Source organism: Salmo salar, chromosome ssa29 (assembly GCF_905237065.1).
Source record: "Salmo salar chromosome ssa29, Ssal_v3.1, whole genome shotgun sequence".
Classification (NCBI taxonomy): Eukaryota; Metazoa; Chordata; class Actinopteri; order Salmoniformes; family Salmonidae; genus Salmo; species Salmo salar.
In genome coordinates this window covers 17,053,033-17,074,030 of record NC_059470.1, presented here as the reverse complement: position 1 = coordinate 17,074,030, position 20,998 = coordinate 17,053,033, and the positions used below count along the sequence as shown (strand labels likewise).

General features: G+C 47.7%; 1 protein-coding gene across 1 annotated transcript in view; it reads left to right on the top strand.

Annotated features, from left to right (window-relative positions):
- The window catches only part of prex2 (phosphatidylinositol-3,4,5-trisphosphate-dependent Rac exchange factor 2), a 209,451-nt gene that overhangs the window by 99,155 nt on the left and 89,298 nt on the right, over positions 1-20,998 (top strand). The window contains exons 21-25 of the mRNA XM_014181194.2: positions 528-642; positions 3,869-4,053; positions 9,930-10,091; positions 12,599-12,821; positions 12,988-13,195. Of these exons, the coding sequence (XP_014036669.1) occupies positions 528-642; positions 3,869-4,053; positions 9,930-10,091; positions 12,599-12,821; positions 12,988-13,195 (893 nt within the window). The remainder of the gene's footprint in view (positions 1-527; positions 643-3,868; positions 4,054-9,929; positions 10,092-12,598; positions 12,822-12,987; positions 13,196-20,998) is intronic.

Below are 20,998 nucleotides of genomic sequence, written 5' to 3'. Positions count from 1 at the left end.
CCTTGGAATTGGTGGTTTAATGAAGAGCTACATGGTTCCAACACTACTGAGATTCTGGTTCACATCAGACCAGGGCTCAGGGAAACGCCCTAAAGGGGGGGGGGTCTGTGTGTGTGTGTGTGTGTGTCTATAGGTTGTACTCTAGCAGACCACAGCACAGTGGGCGATCACAGCATGTTGTCCTGGCAGGGAGCTGGCCGTGGGTTGGGTTGTGGAGGGGACACACACACACACGCCCTTTTGTCCGCCTGTGGCACGGAACAGTGGTTTGATGAGATTGGCATGGGGTTGTGTTTGTGCTGCAGTGTGTTTGTGAAGCCTCAGTTTGCTCTGACAGGCCAACCGTGACATCATAGACCAGAGCTGTTGCAGCTATTTCACATGCAATGTTAACCCCTCTTTAACTGGTCCTAACCACACAGCAGGACCTCTACACCATCTGGCTGGTTTATAAGCTGTACATTGAACATGAAAAGGCAGGTCCACTTTGTGTAATGTAACTGGTGTTTGTGGTGTTCTCCATACAGCAGGACAGTATACAGTGGGTGTATAACAACAGTGAGAGTTCCCAGGAGGACCAGGGGAAGAACCAGAAGCAAACTGCAGAGGAGAACGGGGACGGCTTCCAGTGTAAAGTAGAGGGTAAGATACACACACACACACACACACACACACACACACACACACACACACACACACACACACACACACACACACACACACACACACACACACACACACACACACACACACATTTCAGAGCTGAGGTGGGGGGAGGGAGAGAGAGAGGTGGAGGGAGGAACAGGTGAAGGGGAGGGAGGGAGGGGTGAAGGGGGATGAATGGAGGGAGGGAGAGGTAGAGTGGTGGGTCTAGAGGGAGAGAGAGGTAGAGTGGTGGGTCTAGAGGGAGGGAGGGGTAGAGTGGTGGGTCTAGAGGGAGGGAGAGGTAGAGTGGTGGGTCTAGAGGGAGGGAGAGGTATAGTGGTGGGTCTAGAGGGAGGGAGAGGTAGAGTGGTGGGTCTAGAGGGAGGGAGAGGTAGAGTGGTGGGTCTAGAGGGAGGGAGAGGTAGAGGGAGGGAGAGGTAGAGTGGTGGGTCTAGAGGGAGAGAGAGGTAGAGTGGTGGGTCTAGAGGGAGGGAGGGGTAGAGTGGTGGGTCTAGAGGGAGGGAGAGGTAGAGTGGTGGGTCTAGAGGGAGGGAGAGGTATAGTGGTGGGTCTAGAGGGAGGGAGAGGTAGAGTGGTGGGTCTAGAGGGAGGGAGAGGTAGAGTGGTGGGTCTAGAGGGAGGGAGAGGTAGAGGGAGGGAGAGGTAGAGTGGTGGGTCTAGAGGGAGGGAGAGGTAGAGTGGTGGGTCTCGAGGGAGGGAGAGGTAGAGTGGTGGGTCTCGAGGGAGGGAGAGGTAGAGTGGTGGGTCTAGAGGGAGGGAGAGGTAGAGTGGTGGGTCTAGATGGAGGGAGTGAGAGGTAGAGGGAGGGAGAGGTAGAGTGGTGGGTCTAGAGGGAGAGAGAGGTAGAGTGGTGGGTCTAGAGGGAGGGAGAGGTAGAGTGGTGGGTCTAGAGGGAGGGAGAGGTAGAGTGGTGGGTCTCGAGGGAGGGAGAGGTAGAGTGGTGGGTCTCGAGGGAGGGAGAGGTAGAGTGGTGGGTCTAGAGGGAGGGAGAGGTAGAGTGGTGGGTCTAGAGGGAGGGAGAGGTAGAGTGGTGGGTCTAGAGGGAGGGAGAGGTAGAGTGGTGGGTCTAGAGGGAGGGAGAGGTAGAGTGGTGGGTCTAGAGGGAGGGAGAGGTAGAGTGGTGGGTCTAGAGGGAGGGAGAGGTAGAGTGGTGGGTCTAGAGGGAGGGAGAGGTAGAGTGGTGGGTCTAGAGGGAGGGAGAGGTAGAGTGGTGGGTCTAGAGGGAGGGAGAGGTAGAGTGGTGGGTCTCGAGGGAGGGAGAGGTAGAGTGGTGGGTCTAGAGGGAGGGAGAGGTAGAGTGGTGGGTCTCGAGGGAGGGAGAGGTAGAGTGGTGGGTCTAGAGGGAGGGAGAGGTAGAGTGGTGGGTCTAGAGGGAGGGAGAGGTAGAGTGGTGGGTCTAGAGGGAGGGAGAGGTAGAGTGGTGGGTCTAGAGGGAGGGAGAGGTAGAGTGGTGGGTCTAGAGGGAGGGAGAGGTAGAGTGGTGGGTCTAGAGGGAGGGAGAGGTAGAGTGGTGGGTCTAGAGGGAGGGAGAGGTAGAGTGGTGGGTCTAGAGGGAGGGAGAGGTAGAGGGAGGGAGAGGTAGAGTGGTGGGTCTAGAGGGAGGGAGAGGTAGAGTGGTGGGTCTCGAGGGAGGGAGAGGTAGAGTGGTGGGTCTAGAGGGAGGGAGAGGTAGAGTGTTGGGTCTAGAGGGAGGGAGAGGTAGAGGGAGGGAGAGGTAGAGTGGTGGGTCTAGAGGGAGGGAGAGGTAGAGTGGTGGGTCTCGAGGGGAGGGAGAGGTAGAGTGGTGGGTCTAGAGGGAGGGAGAGGTAGAGTGGTGGGTCTCGAGGGAGGGAGAGGTAGAGTGGTGGGTCTAGAGGGAGGGAGAGGTAGAGTGGTGGGTCTAGAGGGAGGGAGAGGTAGAGTGTTGGGTCTAGAGGGAGGGAGAGGTAGAGGGAGGGAGAGGTAGAGTGGTGGGTCTAGAGGGAGGGAGAGGTAGAGTGGTGGGTCTAGAGGGAGGGAGAGGTAGAGTGGTGGGTCTAGAGGGAGGGAGAGGTAGAGTGTTGGGTCTAGAGGGAGGGAGAGGTAGAGGGAGGGAGAGGTAGAGTGGTGGGTCTCGAGGGAGGGAGAGGTAGAGTGGTGGGTCTAGAGGGAGGGAGAGGTAGAGTGGTGGGTCTAGAGGGAGGGAGAGGTAGAGTGGTGGGTCTAGAGGGAGGTAGAAGTAGAGGAGAGGTGGGAGCCATAGGGAAATGGTCTTCCCACTAAATGACCTCTAGAAAGGGTTTTATTTCTGGAGGGAACCAGAAGAGTTTCTCTCCTCTGCTTATTAGTTAGTTCAGAACAGCCAGACTATCAGCCAGACTATCAGCCAGACTATCAGCCATACTATCAGCCATACTATCAGCCATACTATCAGCCAGACTATCAGCCAGACTATCAGCCAGACTATCAGCCATACTATCAACCAGACTATCAGCCAGACTACCAGCCAGACTACCAGCCAGACTATCAGCCAGACTATCAGCCATACTATCAGCCATAATATCAGCCAGACTATCAGCCAGACTATCAGCCAGACTATCAGCCATACTATCAGCCAGACTATCAGCCAGACTACCAGCCAGACTACCAGCCAGACTATCAGCCAGACTATCAGCCATACTATCAGCCATAATATCAGCCAGACTATCAGCCAGACTATCAGCCAGACTATCAGCCATACTATCAGCCAGACTATCAGCCAGACTACCAGCCAGACTACCAGCCAGACTACCAGCCAGACTATCAGCCATACTACCAGCCAGACTACCAGCCAGACTATCAGCCAGACTATCAGCCATACTATCAGCCAGACTATCAGCCAGACTACCAGCCAGACTACCAGCCAGACTACCAGCCATACTACCAGCCAGACTACCAGCCAGACTACCAGCCAGACTATCAGCCAGACTATCAGCCAGACTATGTACTGCTGAGATAAGGAGTCTCTTTCTCCCCTCATCGCGGAACAATAGACATCATTAGTGTCTCATCCCTGGTGTGTATTTGTGTGCCTTACAATGTTGTGTACAAATTGTGTGTGTTTCACCCCTGCTGTTTGCAAGTCTCACCTGTGCCATGTAGTACACGCTCAGTATGTGTGTGTATCTCACCTCAAGTGTATGTATGTATGTAGTATGTATGTGTGTGCTCCTCTCTCACCCCTTGTGTGTGTTCCCCCTCTCAGAGGTGATGGATAAGTTCAACACCATCGCTATCATTGACGGTAAGAAGGACCACGTGAGTCTGACCGTAGACAACGTCCATCTGGAGTATGGAGTGGTGTACGACTACGACAGCACCGCCGGGATCAAGTGTAGAGTCCTGGAGAAGATGGTGGAGCCAAAAGGATTCTTCAGCCTCACTGCCAAGGTAGGACAGGGCCCACTGAGACCAACAAATCATGTACAGGACTGTTTAATAGAGGTCAGCAACTTTTGAGAGTCCAGGCTTTCATTTTAACCCAGCACTTACACAGTGATGCCGTTAAATCAGGTGTGGAGTTGGACCAGAAGCCATTTCCTGGTTGCTAAAAGTGAAATAGTTCACCTAATTTTTGTTTGTGACAAAACCAGCAAGTATAGTTTAGAGAATCATTGTAGCATCTAAATCGCTGTGTAATATTCGTTCCATAAACCCAAATATTGTATTCTCAGCTATTTGAAGCTGGTGTACAAAACCGAAAGTAAAAGCCGCAAAAAACGAAGCTTAAGAACACGAAGCATAGAAAGAGCGTACATAGAACAGATCTACCGCCTCTTAGACTTGCTAGCAATGCGAGTGACAGATCTATAACTCACATTTCTATGTGAAATTGGTCGGGTGGCCCAAGAAGTTGCGGATTGAAGCTTTAAGCTACCACACTGGAGACTCTGTGGAAACCCGGTGGTTTGATCACAGTGCTGGACGGAGACATTTCTGCAGAGGAAATGGGAGATGGGAGGAGAGGAGAAAAGAGAGGAGAGGATTGAATTGAATGACCTGCTAGATGATACATCGTGGTGTTTATAGTGTTAGATCACCTCAGAACCCTGTGTGTTGTTATGATGCTAGCAGAGCTACTATATAATGAAGAGACGTGTGTGTGTGTGTGTGTGTGTGTGTGTGTGTGTGTGTGTGTGTACAGTACATGCTGCGTTATGAGACCGCTACTGCATAATGAAGACGTACAGAAAACAGATGAGTTTGTGTGAAATGTAATGCTGCTTCCCATTGCTTTTCATTTGATATAGAGGTGTATTGATTTGTCTCTCCTTCAAAGAAACAAGCTTCCTTAATGCGGCACGTGTACAGTCGATACCTGGCTGTCTTACTAGAACATTCATAGCAACATACTTTAATGCACTTTTGACTGTATTTCCCCCCCCCATGATTTTCAGCAGCAAAGCAGCCACTGTAGACCGTTCTCTATTGAATCATCTTAAGCTGAGATCGATGCTAGTTAAGTGTTATGAAGCCTACCAGAGAGAGAGAGTCAGTTCTGAGACTGCCAGCGTTTTGTGATGACTGAGGTGTGGGGTGCTGGCAGACACTAGTGATGGGAAGTTCGGCTCTTTTCACCGACTCTGATCTTTTCGACTCGTTCAGTCAAAAGAACGACTCTTTCGGCTCATTTCGTTCATTTGAGCCAGTAATGCCCAGAAGCACGCAGGACCCCCCCCCCTGCCGTTGAACGACGAACAGGAAACTCCGAATGGTCGTCATTCTACAAGCCTCTCGTTCACATATCGTTCACCATTAGGGGCTTATTGGAGCTGTCATTTGTGACTGAGACTTGTAAAAGCATGCTTTAAAAAGTGTACATTTTTTCATTGCTAGACATACAAATAAGACACTTTCCTTATGTGGAAGACGACCTCCCTGCAAAATATCTGCACACTGTGACAACACTTCAACGACTTATCAACAAAAGTTGTTTTGAGCAGATCTGCAAGTGCTTTTCAGTTGTAGAGTTCCAAACATATGTTCTTTTCTAAACCCATCTAGTGAATAGTGACAGCAGAGGTTTTAAGTTTCTTGTTAGCCAGGGAGAAGTTACACGAGATGGGGATGCGGCAGAAGTAATATTGGTAGGGCTAAGCAGGAATAATCATTGGACATTGTGAGTAACCATCTACATTCCCATTAAAGTGAGATGAGGAAATGATTGTTACTATAGCTAAGCTATTATGTGATCCATTTTAGTCTGATTTTAAAATATTGTGGTTGCGATTTTGACGCATGGTTCATTGTCATAAATTACAAACCTATAGCCTTGTTTATTGAATTGACACATATATGAAATGATGGCTGATGATTTGTTGAAAGTAACAAGCATTACAAACCAGAAACATGGAAATAAGACAAGGTATTGTGCACTTCTCACCGGCAGCTACTTTCATCACAAGCCCCTGTTACTTCGGCCCCGCCGGCAAGAACAGAAGTAACATTAAAGTAGTTCTGTCTGTATCATTTCAACTCATTTACCCTAGAAATGAAATGACAGTTTCTAATGGTGGAGGACATACTGTATATAAATTGTTTGTCATAAAATATAGTGACTAGCTTATCGATCTCTAAATTTAGGATCAAAACAAAAAGTGTTACTTCTGTCCCGGTCTTCCCCCTACTTGATCTGATCTTTGTTGTGCGTTAGGACTGTTTCAGTTCTGTTCTCATCCCTGAAATAGCTTTATCAGATTGGTCCCCATTTGTCTGGGTCACGCACACACACAAGCACACGCGTGTGCACGCACACAGATGCACACCAAACCGCAAACCAGCATGGATTTACGACAACAGTCAGAGTTGTCAGACACTTGAACCCAGGCCAAATATATGACTTGTTCTGGATATTAAAAGTCTGTCTGTGTCTCGTCCCCCAGAAACTAAAATACATTTTAGTGTTATTACAAACATCTGCCCCAGTAGTCCTGGGTTGAGAGAGAGAGAGCGAAAGAAAGAGAGGGTACGAGGGAAACAGAGGGGGAAGAGAGAGAGAGGGGGGGAGAGAAAGAGTGTGATGTGATGTGATGTTGAATTTTAATATCACAAACGCTGCTGGACACTTCATCTCTCCTTCACTCCTCTCCTTCACTCCTCTCCTCCACTCCTCTCCTCCACTCCTCTCCTTCACTCCTCTCCTCCACTCCTCTCCTTCACTCCTCTCCTTCACTCCTCTCCTTCACTCCTCTCCTCCACTTCTCTCCTCCACTTCTCTCCTCCACTCCTCTCCTTCACTCCTCTCCTTCACTCCCCTCCTTCACTCCTCTCCTTCACTCCTCTCCTCCACTTCTCTCCTCTACTCCTCTCCTCCACTCCTCTCCTCCACTCCTCTCCTTCACTCCTCTCCTCCACTTCTCTCCTACACTCCTCTCCTTCACTCCTCTCCTTCACTCCTCTCCTCCACTTCTCTCCTCCACTCCTCTCCTTCACTCCTCTCCTACACTCCTCTCCTTCACTCCTCTCCTTCACTCCTCTCCTCCACTTCTCTCCTCCACTCCTCTCCTTCACTCCTCTCCTACACTCCTCTCCTTCACTCCTCTCCTTCACTCCTCTCCTTCACTCCTCTCCTCCACTCCTCTCCTTCACTCCTCTCCTCCACTCCTCTCCTTCACTCCTCTCCTCCACTCCTCTCCTCCACTCCTCTCCTCCACTCCTCTCCTTCACTCCTCTAATACACTCCTCTCCTTCACTCCTCTCCTTCACTCCTCTCCTCCACTTCTCTCCTCCACTCCTCTCCTTCACTCCTCTCCTCCACTCCTCTCCTTCACTCCTCTCCTCCACTTCTCTCCTCCACTCCTCTCCTTCACTCCTCTAATACACTCCTCTCCTTCACTCCTCTAATACACTCCTCTCCTTCACTCCTCTCCTTCACTCCTCTCCTCCACTTCTCTCCTCCACTCCTCTCCTTCACTCCTCTCCTCCACTCCTCTCCTTCACTCCTCTCCTCCACTTCTCTCCTCCACTCCTCTCCTTCACTCCTCTCCTTCACTCCTCTCCTTCACTCCTCTCCTCCACTCCTCTCCTCCACTCCTCTCCTTCACTCCTCTCCTTCACTCCTCTCCTCCACTTCTCTCCTCCACTCCTCTCCTCCACTCCTCTCCTCCACTCCTCTACTTCATTCCTCTCCTCCACTTCTCTCCTCCACTCCTCTCCTTCACTCCTCTCCTACACTCCTCTCCTCCACTCCTCTCCTTCACTCCTCTCCTCCACTCCTCTCCTTCACTCCTCTCCTTCACTCCTCTCCTTCACTCCTCTCCTTCACTCCTCTCCTCCACTTCTCTCCTCCACTCCTCTCCTTCACTCCTCTCCTTCACTCCTCTCCTTCACTCCTCTCCTTCACTCCTCTCCTTCACTCCTCTCCTTCACTCCTCTCCTACACTCCTCTCCTTCACTCCTCTCCTTCACTCCTCTCCTTCACTCCTCTCCTTCACTCCTCTCCTCCACTCCTCTCCTCCACTCCTCTCCTCCACTTCTCTCCTCCACTCCTCTCCTTCACTCCTCTAATACACTCATCTCCTTCACTCCTCTCCTTCACTCCTCTCCTCCACTTCTCTCCTCCACTCCTCTCCTTCACTCCTCTCCTCCACTCCTCTCCTTCACTCCTCTCCTCCACTTCTCTCCTCCACTCCTCTCCTTCACTCCTCTCCTTCACTCCTCTCCTTCACTCCTCTCCTCCACTCCTCTCCTCCACTCCTCTCCTTCACTCCTCTCCTTCACTCCTCTCCTCCACTCCTCTCCTTCACTCCTCTCCTTCACTCCTCTCCTACACTCCTCTCCTTCACTCCTCTCCTCCACTCCTCTCCCCCACTCCTCTCCTACACTCCTCTCCTCCACTTCTCTCCTTCACTCCTCTCCTCCACTTCTCTCCTCCACTCCTCTCCTTCACTCCTCTCCTTCACTCCTCTCCTTCACTCCTCTCCTCCACTTCTCTCCTCCACTCCTCTCCTCCACTCCTCTCCTACACTCCTCTCCTTCACTCCTCTCCTCCACTCCTCTCCTCCACTTCTCTCCTCCACTCCTCTCCTTCACTCCTCTCCTACACTCCTCTCCTTCACTCCTCTCCTTCACTCCTCTCCTTCACTCCTCTCCTCCACTCCTCTCCTTCACTCCTCTCCTCCACTTCTCTCCTCCACTCCTCTCCTTCACTCCTCTCCTCCACTCCTCTCCTCCACTCCTCTCCTCCACTTCTCTCCTCCACTCCTCTCCTTCACTCCTCTAATACACTCATCTCCTTCACTCCTCTCCTTCACTCCTCTCCTCCACTTCTCTCCTCCACTCCTCTCCTTCACTCCTCTCCTCCACTCCTCTCCTTCACTCCTCTCCTCCACTTCTCTCCTCCACTCCTCTCCTTCACTCCTCTCCTTCACTCCTCTCCTTCACTCCTCTCCTCCACTCCTCTCCTCCACTCCTCTCCTTCACTCCTCTCCTTCACTCCTCTCCTCCACTTCTCTCCTCCACTCCTCTCCTCCACTCCTCTCCTCCACTCCTCTCCTCCATTCCTCTCCTCCACTTCTCTCCTCCACTCCTCTCCTTCACTCCTCTCCTACACTCCTCTCCTCCACTCCTCTCCTTCACTCCTCTCCTTCACTCCTCTCCTTCACTCCTCTCCTACACTCCTCTCCTTCACTCCTCTCCTTCACTCCTCTCCTTCAGTCCTCTCCTACACTTCTCTCCTCCCGCTGTTACATTTCCCCTGCCGTTCTTCTTCTCTTCTGGTGGGCGTCCAGTTAAAAAAACTGAAAATGTTTTTTTCTCCGTCACTCTTGCCTTTTCTGCAACTCTGCTTCTTTGGACTTTCTCTTTTCTGTCTGTGATTTAAAGCTGCGATATGTACGTTTTTTGGTGACCTGACCAAATTCATACAGAAATGTGAGTTCTAGATCTGTCATTCTAATTAAAAGCAAGTCTAATAAGCTGTAGATCTGTTCTTTGTGTGCTATTTCTATGCTTCCTGTTCTTAAGTTTTAGTTTTTGGGCCTATTACTTTCAGTTTAGTACAGAAAAAGCTGAAAATACCATCTTTTTGGTTATGAAAAATATATTTCACAGCAGTTTAGATGGTACTTTGAATCTACACTATGCATAGCTTGTTTTGTTCACATAAACTGAAATTAGGTGAACTATTTGAATTTTAGCAACCAGGAAATAGTGGAGCGATTTCTGCATATTGCACCTTTTAAGGATTGGATAGGACCTTTTACCCTTATAAGTTACATGTAATAAAGTCAGCCTCCTCTCTAACCTTTATCCTTCAACCCTGTCAGATCCTGGAGGCGCTGGCGCATAGTGATGACACGCTGGTTCAGATGTGCAGCAGACTGAGCTCCAGCTGTGACGTCATCCCCGGGGACCTGCAGGTCCGCTTCAGCGCCATGTGTGGAGAGCGGGTGGAGCACATCAACAGACGTATCACCAACTACAGAAAGGTACGGCGTGGGGTGGTGGGGGACGGGTGTGTCTCTCAGGTGGTTGTGAACAAAGTAAAGTACGGAATTACATCATCTCCCATTGCGAGGACACATTTTCTCTGTCAACACATGAATAATATTACTAAAAAGTATATAATAATATAAAGCACCATTCGTTCTACTGCTCTAGACAGGATGCCACGACCACTTCACTGCTGACACTTCTGTTATCAGAGCATCATCACATTTCCACTGAATGTCTGCATCCCAAATAGCACCCTATTCCCTAGAGCACTACGTAGCCCGCAGGGCTCTGGTCAAAAGAAGTGCACTATGTACGGAATAGGGCACCATTTTTTTTTTTTGCCCACTGTTTTGCTGTGGAATTTGAATGTGTCTGTTTATATGCCGAATGAAAGATCAACAGAAAATAATGAAAGAGTGTCACCCCCTGTATTTGCTGAGACAGACAGAGGCAGTTATTTACCAGGGATGTTGACACCGGTCTGTCAGATTACACGAGAAGTGAGACGTTATAAACAAGATGCGCTCTTACGTCAACAAGGAAGTACACTGGCCTGCTGAAATGTAATCAGCTCTTCTTGACCCTTGAGAGAGGTCCGGGTAATATTTAGGTAAGCGTGTGTGTGGTTTGTGCATGTGAGCACGTGTTTATATGTGAGAGAGTGAGTGAGAGAGAGAGAGAGAGAGAGAGAGCGAGAGAGAGAGGGAGGGAGATAATCACTTCTAAACTCTGGCTATACCTTTGATGGAGCCTTGGATTAACCCCAGCTGGATAGACTAAAGATCTCTACATCCTGGCCTAAAGTTGTGTAATAACTCCCTCCTGTACATGTTCCAGTGGAGGGAGGGAGGGAGGGAGGGTGAGGGAGAGACCGTTATGTAGATAGCCTGGTGGGTCGGCCGGCTACTAGTGATGGGAAGTTCGGCTCTTTTTACTGACTCTGAACCTTTTTGACCCGTTCAGTCAAAATAACGACTCTTTCGACTTCTTTCGTTAATTTGAGTCAGTAACGTAATTTGTGATTGCTAGGCATACAAATATGATTATTTATTGATACCTTTGAAACGAGGTCTAGCTGCGACCGCAACCAGACTACAATAATTGTGAACGGAACGCAATGGCTTGACTGCCTCAAGGGAGATTTGCCCAATAGGCCATCAATCGTTTGCGACGTGTGGGAATGTTTATGTAGAGAGATGTGCGTGAACATTTATGCAGAGAGATGTGCGTGAATGTTTATGCAGAGAGATGTGTGTGAACGTTTATGCAGAGAGATGTGCGGGAACGTTTATGCAGAGAGATGTGCGTGAACGTTTATGCAGAGAGATGTGTGTGAACGTTTATGCAGAGAGATGCGTGTGAACGTTTATGCAGAGAGATGTGCGTGAACGTTATGTCGGGCCTGGGACAGAGGGTTCACAAAAAAATGTTTTTAGAATGCTGAACATACCCCCTAGACACCTAGCATATTAACACACACAGATGTTATCAGTCACTTGGTTAGTACGCAGACCAGGGGAGCATGGCTTACAGTAGAGAGGTCGGCGGCGTGCAGATTTATGTTCCTGTTTTCCATGGTTGTGTACGAGATTTACCGTGCAGCCCAGGGGAAGTATATATTCATTTAAACAATATAGTATTTATATTGTCCAGGGTGATGTATCTGACAGAAGACATTTCTTCTTCTGGTTTCAATGGAAACTGCCAAACCACAATACACTGTGATGGATGTCTCTATTTGTCCGGTGTTTGTTAGTTCTGCATGGGTGTATGTGAATGGGGGGACGGGGGGGGGACCCTCTGAAACACATACACAACCATGCAGCTGAGATGAAATCATACCGGGGTAGAAGGTCAAGCTTCTTGACGTGATACGTCTTCATAGAACGTCTCAGTAGAGAAGAAGAGCTCGTTTTATGTTACCTGTTTAAAGTACTTCGTCAGACTGTGTGCAATAATCCTCTGGTTTCAGTTAAATCACCCAACCCAGCCTTAAACATGGTTATACTTATGAATGAGTGTGTTGATAGGTGATGTGTTTCAGGTTCAGAGTTGCTCAGACTTGTAAATACTCCACATAAACACAGACTCTGGTTGTTTGTTACGCACATTCTGTTTCCTGTGTCCAAACGTTGATGAATGGCTAATGGATCAAATATTTAACATAAATCAAAGGATTGCAGAGGGGAATGTAAATGATTCTGACAGGGGTATTCTGACCAGTCTATTACTGCTTGGCAAAAAACCTGCATCCAGAGACCGAAAGAGCGAGGATTCAAGTAGCTTTCCCCAAATTCTAAGGTTTTACAGAAATCCCGGTTGTAAGATTCCTGGAATCAGGAGGGAATAAGCAGGAAATAATGGAATCCCCAAACAGGGATTTCTGGAAAACTTGGAGAATTTTTATAAACTTGGTGTAATTTTGCAATCCTAAAGAGAGCATCACCAAAGCATTGTTAAATGCTAACTCCCACCATCTCTCTCTCTCTCCTCCCTCCAGTTCTCGCGGGTGTTGAAGAACAGGGCGTGGCCCACCTTTAAGCAGGCTAAAACCAAGGTGTCCCCGCTCCACAGCAGCGACTTCTGCCCCACCAACTGCCATGTGAACGTGATGGAGGTGTCCTACCCCAAAACCACCACCTCTCTGGGCAGCGCCTTTGGAGTGCAGCTGGACAACAGGAAGAGTTCCACCCTGGAGAGAGGAGGTCGTAACGCCGAACAAGGTGAGAGAATAGCACTAGGCCCTGACCTCTGACCCCTAACCCTGGAGGAGGGGGCGGCAGATAGCCTAGCGGGGTTAGAGAAGGAGCCAGCAACTGAATTTCTTGTCATCTTACTAGGATGCCAATGTCCATTGTAGTGATGTGTTTAATTCTGTCCGTCTCCCAGGTAAGCTGAACCCCATGGTGTATGTACAACACACCATCACCAGTATGGCAGCTCCGTCGGGTCACAGTCTGGGTCGTACGGAGGGTCACGGCCTCCGCTTCCTGCTCCGGGAGGATGACCTGCTGATCTTGGACTCCTACCAGAAACTACTGGGCAAGCTGACCACGCTGGTGAAAGAGATGGAGGGCCACGCCTCACAGATACACGAGTGAGTCTGGCAACACACACGCACGCACACACACGTACACAGATATGTGCAGGCACACACACACACACACGTACGCACACCTGCCAAGCACGTACGCACACACGGTGCACACACACACACCCTTACTCAGAAGTATTTTGTTTGTCACTTCAGGAGTGGAAGAATTTGTTTATTTGTCTGAGACTATTGGTTTGATTTCCATTTTAATATGCACTGCAAGGACGGTGAAACAAGCTGGGGGGAAAATACATTTTGTAATAAGCAGAGGAAATGGTGGGATTTGTAAAGACCGGCGACTGCTTCCGCTGATGCCGTTTCCCCTATTATAAACACACACACGAGCACATGTACACACACACACACCCTCACACACACACTAGAATAAACTGGTCCTCCGGATACATGTGAGCCTCATAAAGTGAGCAGCAGTAGTTTTAGAAGGCCATTGTGTGTGATATAGTGGTCTCTAGTGAGTGAGAGGAGACTCATTCTCACTCACGTTGTTACTCTAGTGTGTGTGTGTGTGTGTGTGTGTGTGTGTGTGTGTGTGTGTGTGTGTGTGTGTGTGTGTGTGTGTGTGTGTGTGTGTGTGTGTGTCTGTGTGTGTGTGTGTGTGTGTGTGTGTGTGTGTGTGTGTGTGTCTGTGTGTGTGTCTGTGTGTGTGTGTGTGTGTGTGTGTGTGTGTGTGTGTGTGTGTGTGTGTGTGTGTGTGTGTGTGTGTGTGTGTGTCTGTGTGTGTGTGTGTGTGTTCCCTTGCTGGCCATGCTGCTTCCAGGGCTGTTGATGGTTTCATCGCTTGGAGGTTCAGAGTCACAGGGAGGAAATGTAAAACACTGGCATCTGACAGGAACAACACACACACACACACACACACACACAACCACACACAGAGACATGCTTCTCAGCACGGATGTTAATGACATGCTTCTGTCAATGCTAATTAGTGTATGCTCACATTGTGACGCACTGAGACCTTCATTAAAGGTAGACACACACTCACACAACCACCCCCATACAAGCACATACCTTCCTCCCAGTTCCTCCCAGCTCATTAAAGGTGATCTGTAACAGCATTGTCAGACCGCGAGCAGCAGGACTAATATAACCTGTAATGGACAGCTAGTCGTGGCGTGGCTAATTTGCTGTGACCTCTATGGGTCTGGGTGTGCCAGTGTTAGCCAGTGGATTACAGAGACTATTGATCGGGTCCTCAGATCTCTGATAGGGCCTGTCAGGAACAGCAGAGTAAAATGAGCTCCCGGGCCCTCTTAAACCAGGCAGAGAGGGAGGGTCCATTTCTAAAGGCCCCGATTTAAAAGTTCTCACTTGCGCTCTCTTTCGTTCTAACCCTCTCCTTCTATCTGTCCCTCGTCCATTCTCTCCAGATATCTTTCTCTTGATTAACCCTCTGTCCCTCTTTCACCCCGCTCCCTCTGTTTTTTTCTCTCGCTCTCTCAATTGAAATTTAATTAAGGGGCTTTATTGGTATGGGTAACATATCATTTTTTTTACAGTAAACATTACAATCACAAAAGTTCCAAAAGAATAAAGACATTTCAAATGTCATATTATGTCTATATACAGTGTTGTAACGATATGTAAATAGTTAAGGTACGAAAGGGAAAATAAATCAACATAAATATAGGTTGTATTTACAATGGTGTTTGTTCTTCAGATCACAAATCAGATCACAAATCTTGCTGCTGGGATGGCACACTGTGGTATTTCGCCCAATAGATATGTGAGTTTATCGAAATTGGATTTGTTTTGGAATTCTTTGTGGGTCTGTGTAATCTGAGGGAAATGTGTGTGTGTGTCTCTCTCTCTATCTCTCTCTCGCTCTCTCTCTCTCTCTCTCTCTCTCTCTCTCTCTCTCGCTTGCTCGCTCTCTCTCTCGCTCTCTCGCTCCGTCTCTGTCTCTGTCTGTCTCTCTGTCTGTCTCTGTCTCTGTCTCTGTCTCTGTGTGTGTAAGTGGCTGTGTGGTGTGTGACTGACCTTGTCTCCTGTCTTTTGTGCTGTAACTATGTATTGATGAATTGAAGCTTTCACATTTGGAACAAAGGATACATTTATTACACAATCAGCATTTCCTTCCTTCCCCGTCCAAAGTGGAGACGGATTTCCAACTTCCAACCTCACTGGAGGGAATGGGGATGTTTCAGTAATGGGAAAAGAGAGAGCGGACATGGAACGATTATTAGTTGCACAACTTCTTGGCGGTGGTTCCTTGGCGTTGACCGTTTAGAAGCACCACAACCTTTGACCTTTTGCATCAGGACCCCGAACGTGGAGTCACACAGCTGTCCGAGGACGTGCCTGATGACATGGTTTATATCTCTACCGCTCCTCCTCTCTTCTCCCCACGTCCTGTATCACGTCAAGTCCTCCTCTCCTGCTAACTTTCACCTTTGTTTCTTTTCTCTTCTGTCCCAGTTCTCTCTCTTCCAACCTTTTCTCCTCCTAACTTATGTCCCCCTATCCCCCCGCCTCTCCCCCTCTCCCGCCTGCGACTACCAGGTCAAGAACAGAACGTCCATCCATTTCTCATCCAAGAGATTAGAACAGTAACAAAATATGTCTCAAATGGCACCCTGTTCCTTATACAGTACACTGATTTGGACCAGGGCCAATAGGGCTGGGTCAACCAATAGGGCTGAGTCAACCAATAGGGCTGAGTCAACCAATAGGGCTGAGTCAACCAATAGGGCTGGGTCAAAAGTAGTGCTCTATACAGTACCAGTCAAAAGTTTTGACACCTACTCATTCAAGGGTTTTTATTTATTTGTACTATTTTCTACACTGTAGAATAATAGTGAAGACATCAAATCTATGAAATACCACATATGGAGTCATGTAGTAGCCAGAAAAGTGTTAAAAAAATTATATTTCAGATTCATCAATGTAGCCACCCTTTGCCTTGATGCCAGCTTTGCACACTCTTTGCATTCGCTCAACCAGCTTAATGAGGTTGACTACAGTCATCCAAGCAAACAGAAGGCCCAATACAGTGCCCTCATAAAGTATTCACACACCTTGACTTTTTACACATTTTGTTGTGTCATTTTTTTGTCAACGATCTACACAAAATACTTCGTAATCTCAAAAATTCAAACATTTGTAAAAAGCTTAATGAGGTAGTGTCACGGTTGTCGTAGGTTAAAGCGGACCAAGACGCAGCAGGAAAATGTGCACTCATCTTCTTTTTATTTAACGGACAAAGAAGGTAAACCAAAATAAACACGTACACAACGACTAATAACAGGCCGGTAAGGCACAAAGCTATACCTAGCACAATCTCCCACCAAACACTAAAACAAACACATACCTATATATAGGACTCTCAATCAGAGGCAACTAGAAAACACCTGCCTCCAATTGAGAGTCCAATCCCCAATAAACTAAACATAGAAATATAAAGAACTAGACTAAACATAGAAATACATTAACATAGACCAGTGCCCAAAACCCGGAATAATAAATCAAATACACCACGAAACACACAACCACCCCGAACCACATGAAACAAATACCCTCTGCCACGTCCTGACCACACTACACCCCTATACTGGTCAGGACGTGACAGGTAGCCACCTGGAATGCATTTCAATTAACAGCTGTGCCTTGTTAAAAGTACATTTGTGGAAATTCTTTCCTTAATGCGTTTGAGCCATTCACAGGTGTTGTGACAAGGTAAGGGTGGTATTCAAAAGATAGCCCTATTTGGTAAAATACCAAGTCTATATTATGGCAAGAACAGCTCAGATAAGCAAAGAGAAACGACAGTCCATCATTACTTTAAGGCATGAAGGTCAGTCAATCCGGAACATTTCAAGAACTTTGAAAGTTTCTTCAAGTGCAGTCGCACAAACCATCAAGAGCTATGATGAACTTGACTCTCATGAGGACCGCCACAGGAATGGAACCCCAAAGTTACCTCTGCTACAGAGGATAAGTTCATTAAAATAACTGCACCTCAGATTGCAGCCCAAATAAATGCTTCACAGAGTTCAAGTAACAGACACATCTCAACATCAACTGTTCAGAGGAGGCTGCGTGAATCAGGCCTTCATGGTCGAATTCCTTCAAAGAAACCACATCTGAAGGACACCAATAATAAGAAGACACTTATTTGGGATAAGAAACACGAGCAATGGACATTAGACCGGTGGAAATCTGTCCTTAAGTCTGAGTCCAAATTTGAGATTTTTGGTTCCAACAGCCGGGTCGTTGTGATATGCAGAGTAGGTGAACAGATGATCTCCGCATGTGTGGTTCCCACCGTGAAGCATGGAGGAGGAGGTGTTATTGTGTGGGGTGCTTTGCTCGTGACACGGTCAGTGATTTATTTAGAATTCAAGGCACACTTAACCAGCATGGCTACCACAGCATTCTGCAGCGATACGCCATCCCATCTGGTTTGCACTTAGTGGGGCTATCATTTGTTTTTCAACAGGACAATGACCAGGCTGTGTAAGGGCTATTTGACCAAGAAGGAGAGTGATGGAGTGCTTCATCAGATAACCTTGACTATTATTCTACAGTGTAGAAAATAGTAAAAATAAAGAAAAACCCTTGAATGAGTAGGGGACGCATCCATTTGGGACGCATCCAACCTCTCCGGTCCAGTCAGCTCCAGTACTTTACATCTGTCCACTAACATGTTCCCTTCCTCTCTGATTAAACCATGCTGATGCACTATTAAGAACCTGACTGAGGTAAAGGCTTTGTAATGCAGATGCTCTTATCGATCTTGTGAGGGTGATTGATGTCTATTGAGCCTATAGAGCTTGTCAAGGGGCTTGATTAAAGGTTTATGTATATAAAGCTATTCAAGACAAACTTAGGGGAGAGCTCTGAGAGTTGGTCGCTCTCGCTCTCTTTTTGCATCTTTCCTTCTCTCCCTTCTGTTTCCTCTCTCTGTTTCTCCCTCTGTTACTCTCTCGCTCTCTTTCTCTGTTTGTTTCTTTCCTTTCTCGCTCTTCTTTCTCTCCTTTCTCTCTCTCTTCGCTCTCTTTTCTCTCACTTTCTCTCCTCTCCTCTCTTCTCTTTCTCTCTCTCTCTCTTGATCCCGTCCCTGACCCAGTGTTGTGGTCCTGTCATTGTTATTAGTGGTTTAGGCAGCAAATGACCGATCTGCATGAAACTTGATACACTATGTATACAGCCACACCCGTTGTTGACAGGTGTATAAAATCGAGCACACAGCCATGCAATCTCCATAGACAAACATTGGCAGTACAATGGCCTTACTAAAGAACTCATTGACTTTAAACATGCCACCTTTCCAACAAGTCCGTTCGTCAACTTTCTGCCCTGCTAGAGCTGCCTCAGTCAACTGTAAGTGCTGTTATTGTGAATTGGAAACGTCTAGGAGCAACAACGGCTCAGCCGCGAAGTGGTAGGCCACACTAGCTCACAGAATGGAACCGGCGAGTGCTGAAGCGCTTACAAATCGTCTGTCCTCGGTTGCAACACTCACTACCGAGTTCCAAACTGCCTCTGGAAGCAACGTCAGCACAAGAACTGTTCGTCAGGAGCTTCATGAAATGGGTTTCCGTTGCAGAGCAGCCGCACACAATCCTAAGATCACCATGCTTAAAGCAAAGCGTCCGCTGGAGTGGTGTAAAGCTCGCCGCCATTCAATTCTGGAGCAAAAATATTTAAAATAGCTACGACAGAGAGGACTGCCGTGCTTCTAGCTCTTAGGAAACTTTCCAGTATTTCGTTTTTTTATGTATTATTTCTTACATTATTAGCCCAGAATTTTTTTATTAGCCCAGCTGGAAAGGACTTTTGGATATCAGAGCGGCAGTAACTCACCAGCACTACCAGCACTACCAGCATTACGACCAGAAATACGACTTTCACGAATCGGATCCTTTGTTCGCACCCCCAGGGCAATTGAACTGATTCCAGAGGCCGACCCAAAATACTGCCGGCGGAGGAGAGGCCAAAGTTTGAAAATGACACAAATATTAATTTTCACAAAGTGTCTTTAGATATTTTTGTCAGATGTTACTATGGAATACTGAAGTATAATTACAAGCATTTCATAAGTTTCAAAGGCTTTTATTGACAACTACATGAAGTTGATGCAAAGAGTCAATATTTGCAGTGTTACCCTTCTTTTTCAAGACCTCTGCAATCCGCCCTAGCATGCTGTTAATTAACTTCTGGGCCACATCCTGACTGATGGCAGCCCATTCTTGCATAATCAATGCTTGGAGTTTGTCAGAATTTGTGGGTTTTTGTTTGTCCACCCGCCTCTTGAGGATTGACCACAAGTTCTCAATGGGATTAAGGTCTGGGGAGTTTCCTGGCCATGGACCCAAAATCTCGATGTTTTGTTCCCCGAGCCACTTAGTTATTACTTTTGCCTTATGACAAGGTGCTCATCATGTTCCTGGATGGTTGGGAGAAGTTGCTCTCTGAGGATGTGTTGGTACCATTCTTTATTTATGGCTGTGTTCTTAGGCAAAATTGTGAGTGAATCTACTCCCTTGGCTGAGAAGCAACCCTACACATGAATGGTCTGAGGATGCTTTACTGTTTGCATGACGCAGGACTGATAGTAGCGCTCACCTTGTCTTCTCCGGACAAGCTTTTTTCCCGGATGCCCCAAACAATCGGAAAGGGGATTTATCAGAGAAAATGACTTTACCCCAGTCCTCAGCAGTCCAATCCCTGTACCTTTTGCAGAATATCAGTCTGTCCCTGATGTTTTTCCTGGAGAGAAGTGACTTCTTTGCTGCCCTTCTTGACACCAGGACATCCTCCAAAAGTCTTCGCCTCACTGTGCGTGCAGATGCACTCACACCTGCCTGCTGCCATTTCTGAGCAAGCTCTGTACTGGTGGTGCCCCGATCCCACAGCTGAATCAACTTTAGGAGACGGTCCTGGCGCTTGCTGGACTTTCTTGGGCGCCCTGAAACCTTCTTCACAACAATTGAACCGCTCTCCTTGAAGTTCTTGATGATCCGGTAAATGGTTGATTTAGGTTCAATCTTACTGGCAGCAATATCCTTGCCTGTGAAGCCCTTTTTGTGCAAAGCAATGATGATGTCACGTGTTTCCTTGCAGGTAACCATTGTTTGACAGAGGAAGAACAATGATTCCAAGCACCACCCTCCTTTTGAAGCTTCCAGTCTGTTATTCGAACTCAATCAGCATGATTGCGTGATCTCCAGCCTTGTCCTCGTCAACACTCATACCTGTGTTAATGAGAGAATCACTGACATTATGTCAGCTGGTCCTTTTGTGGCAGGGCTGAAATGCAGTGGAAATGTTTTTTGGGGATTCAGTTCATTTGCATGGCACAGAGGGACTTAGCAATTAATTGCAATTCATCTGATCACTCTTCATAACATCCTGGAGTATATGCAAATTGCCATCATACAAACTGAGGCAGCAGACTTTGTGAAAATTTATATTTGTGTCATTCTCAAAACTTTTGGCCACGACTGTAGTCCGAGTTAGGACTACACCACCCACCGCTTCCAAGTATATTACTCGCTAATGTCCTGTCTATGGCTAATGAAGTTGACGAGCTTAGGGCGAGGATTTCTTTCCAGAGAGAAATCAGGAATTGTAACATACTCTGTTTCACGGAAACATGGCTCTCTCAGGATATACTGTCGGAGTCCGTCCTGTCAGTTGGGTTCTCAGTTCATCGCGCAGACAGGAATAAATATCTCTCCGGGAAGAAGGGCAGGGGTGTATGTTTCATGATTAACGACTCATGGTGCGATTGTGACAACATACAGAATCTCAAGTCCTTTTGTTCACCCGACCTAGAATACCTCA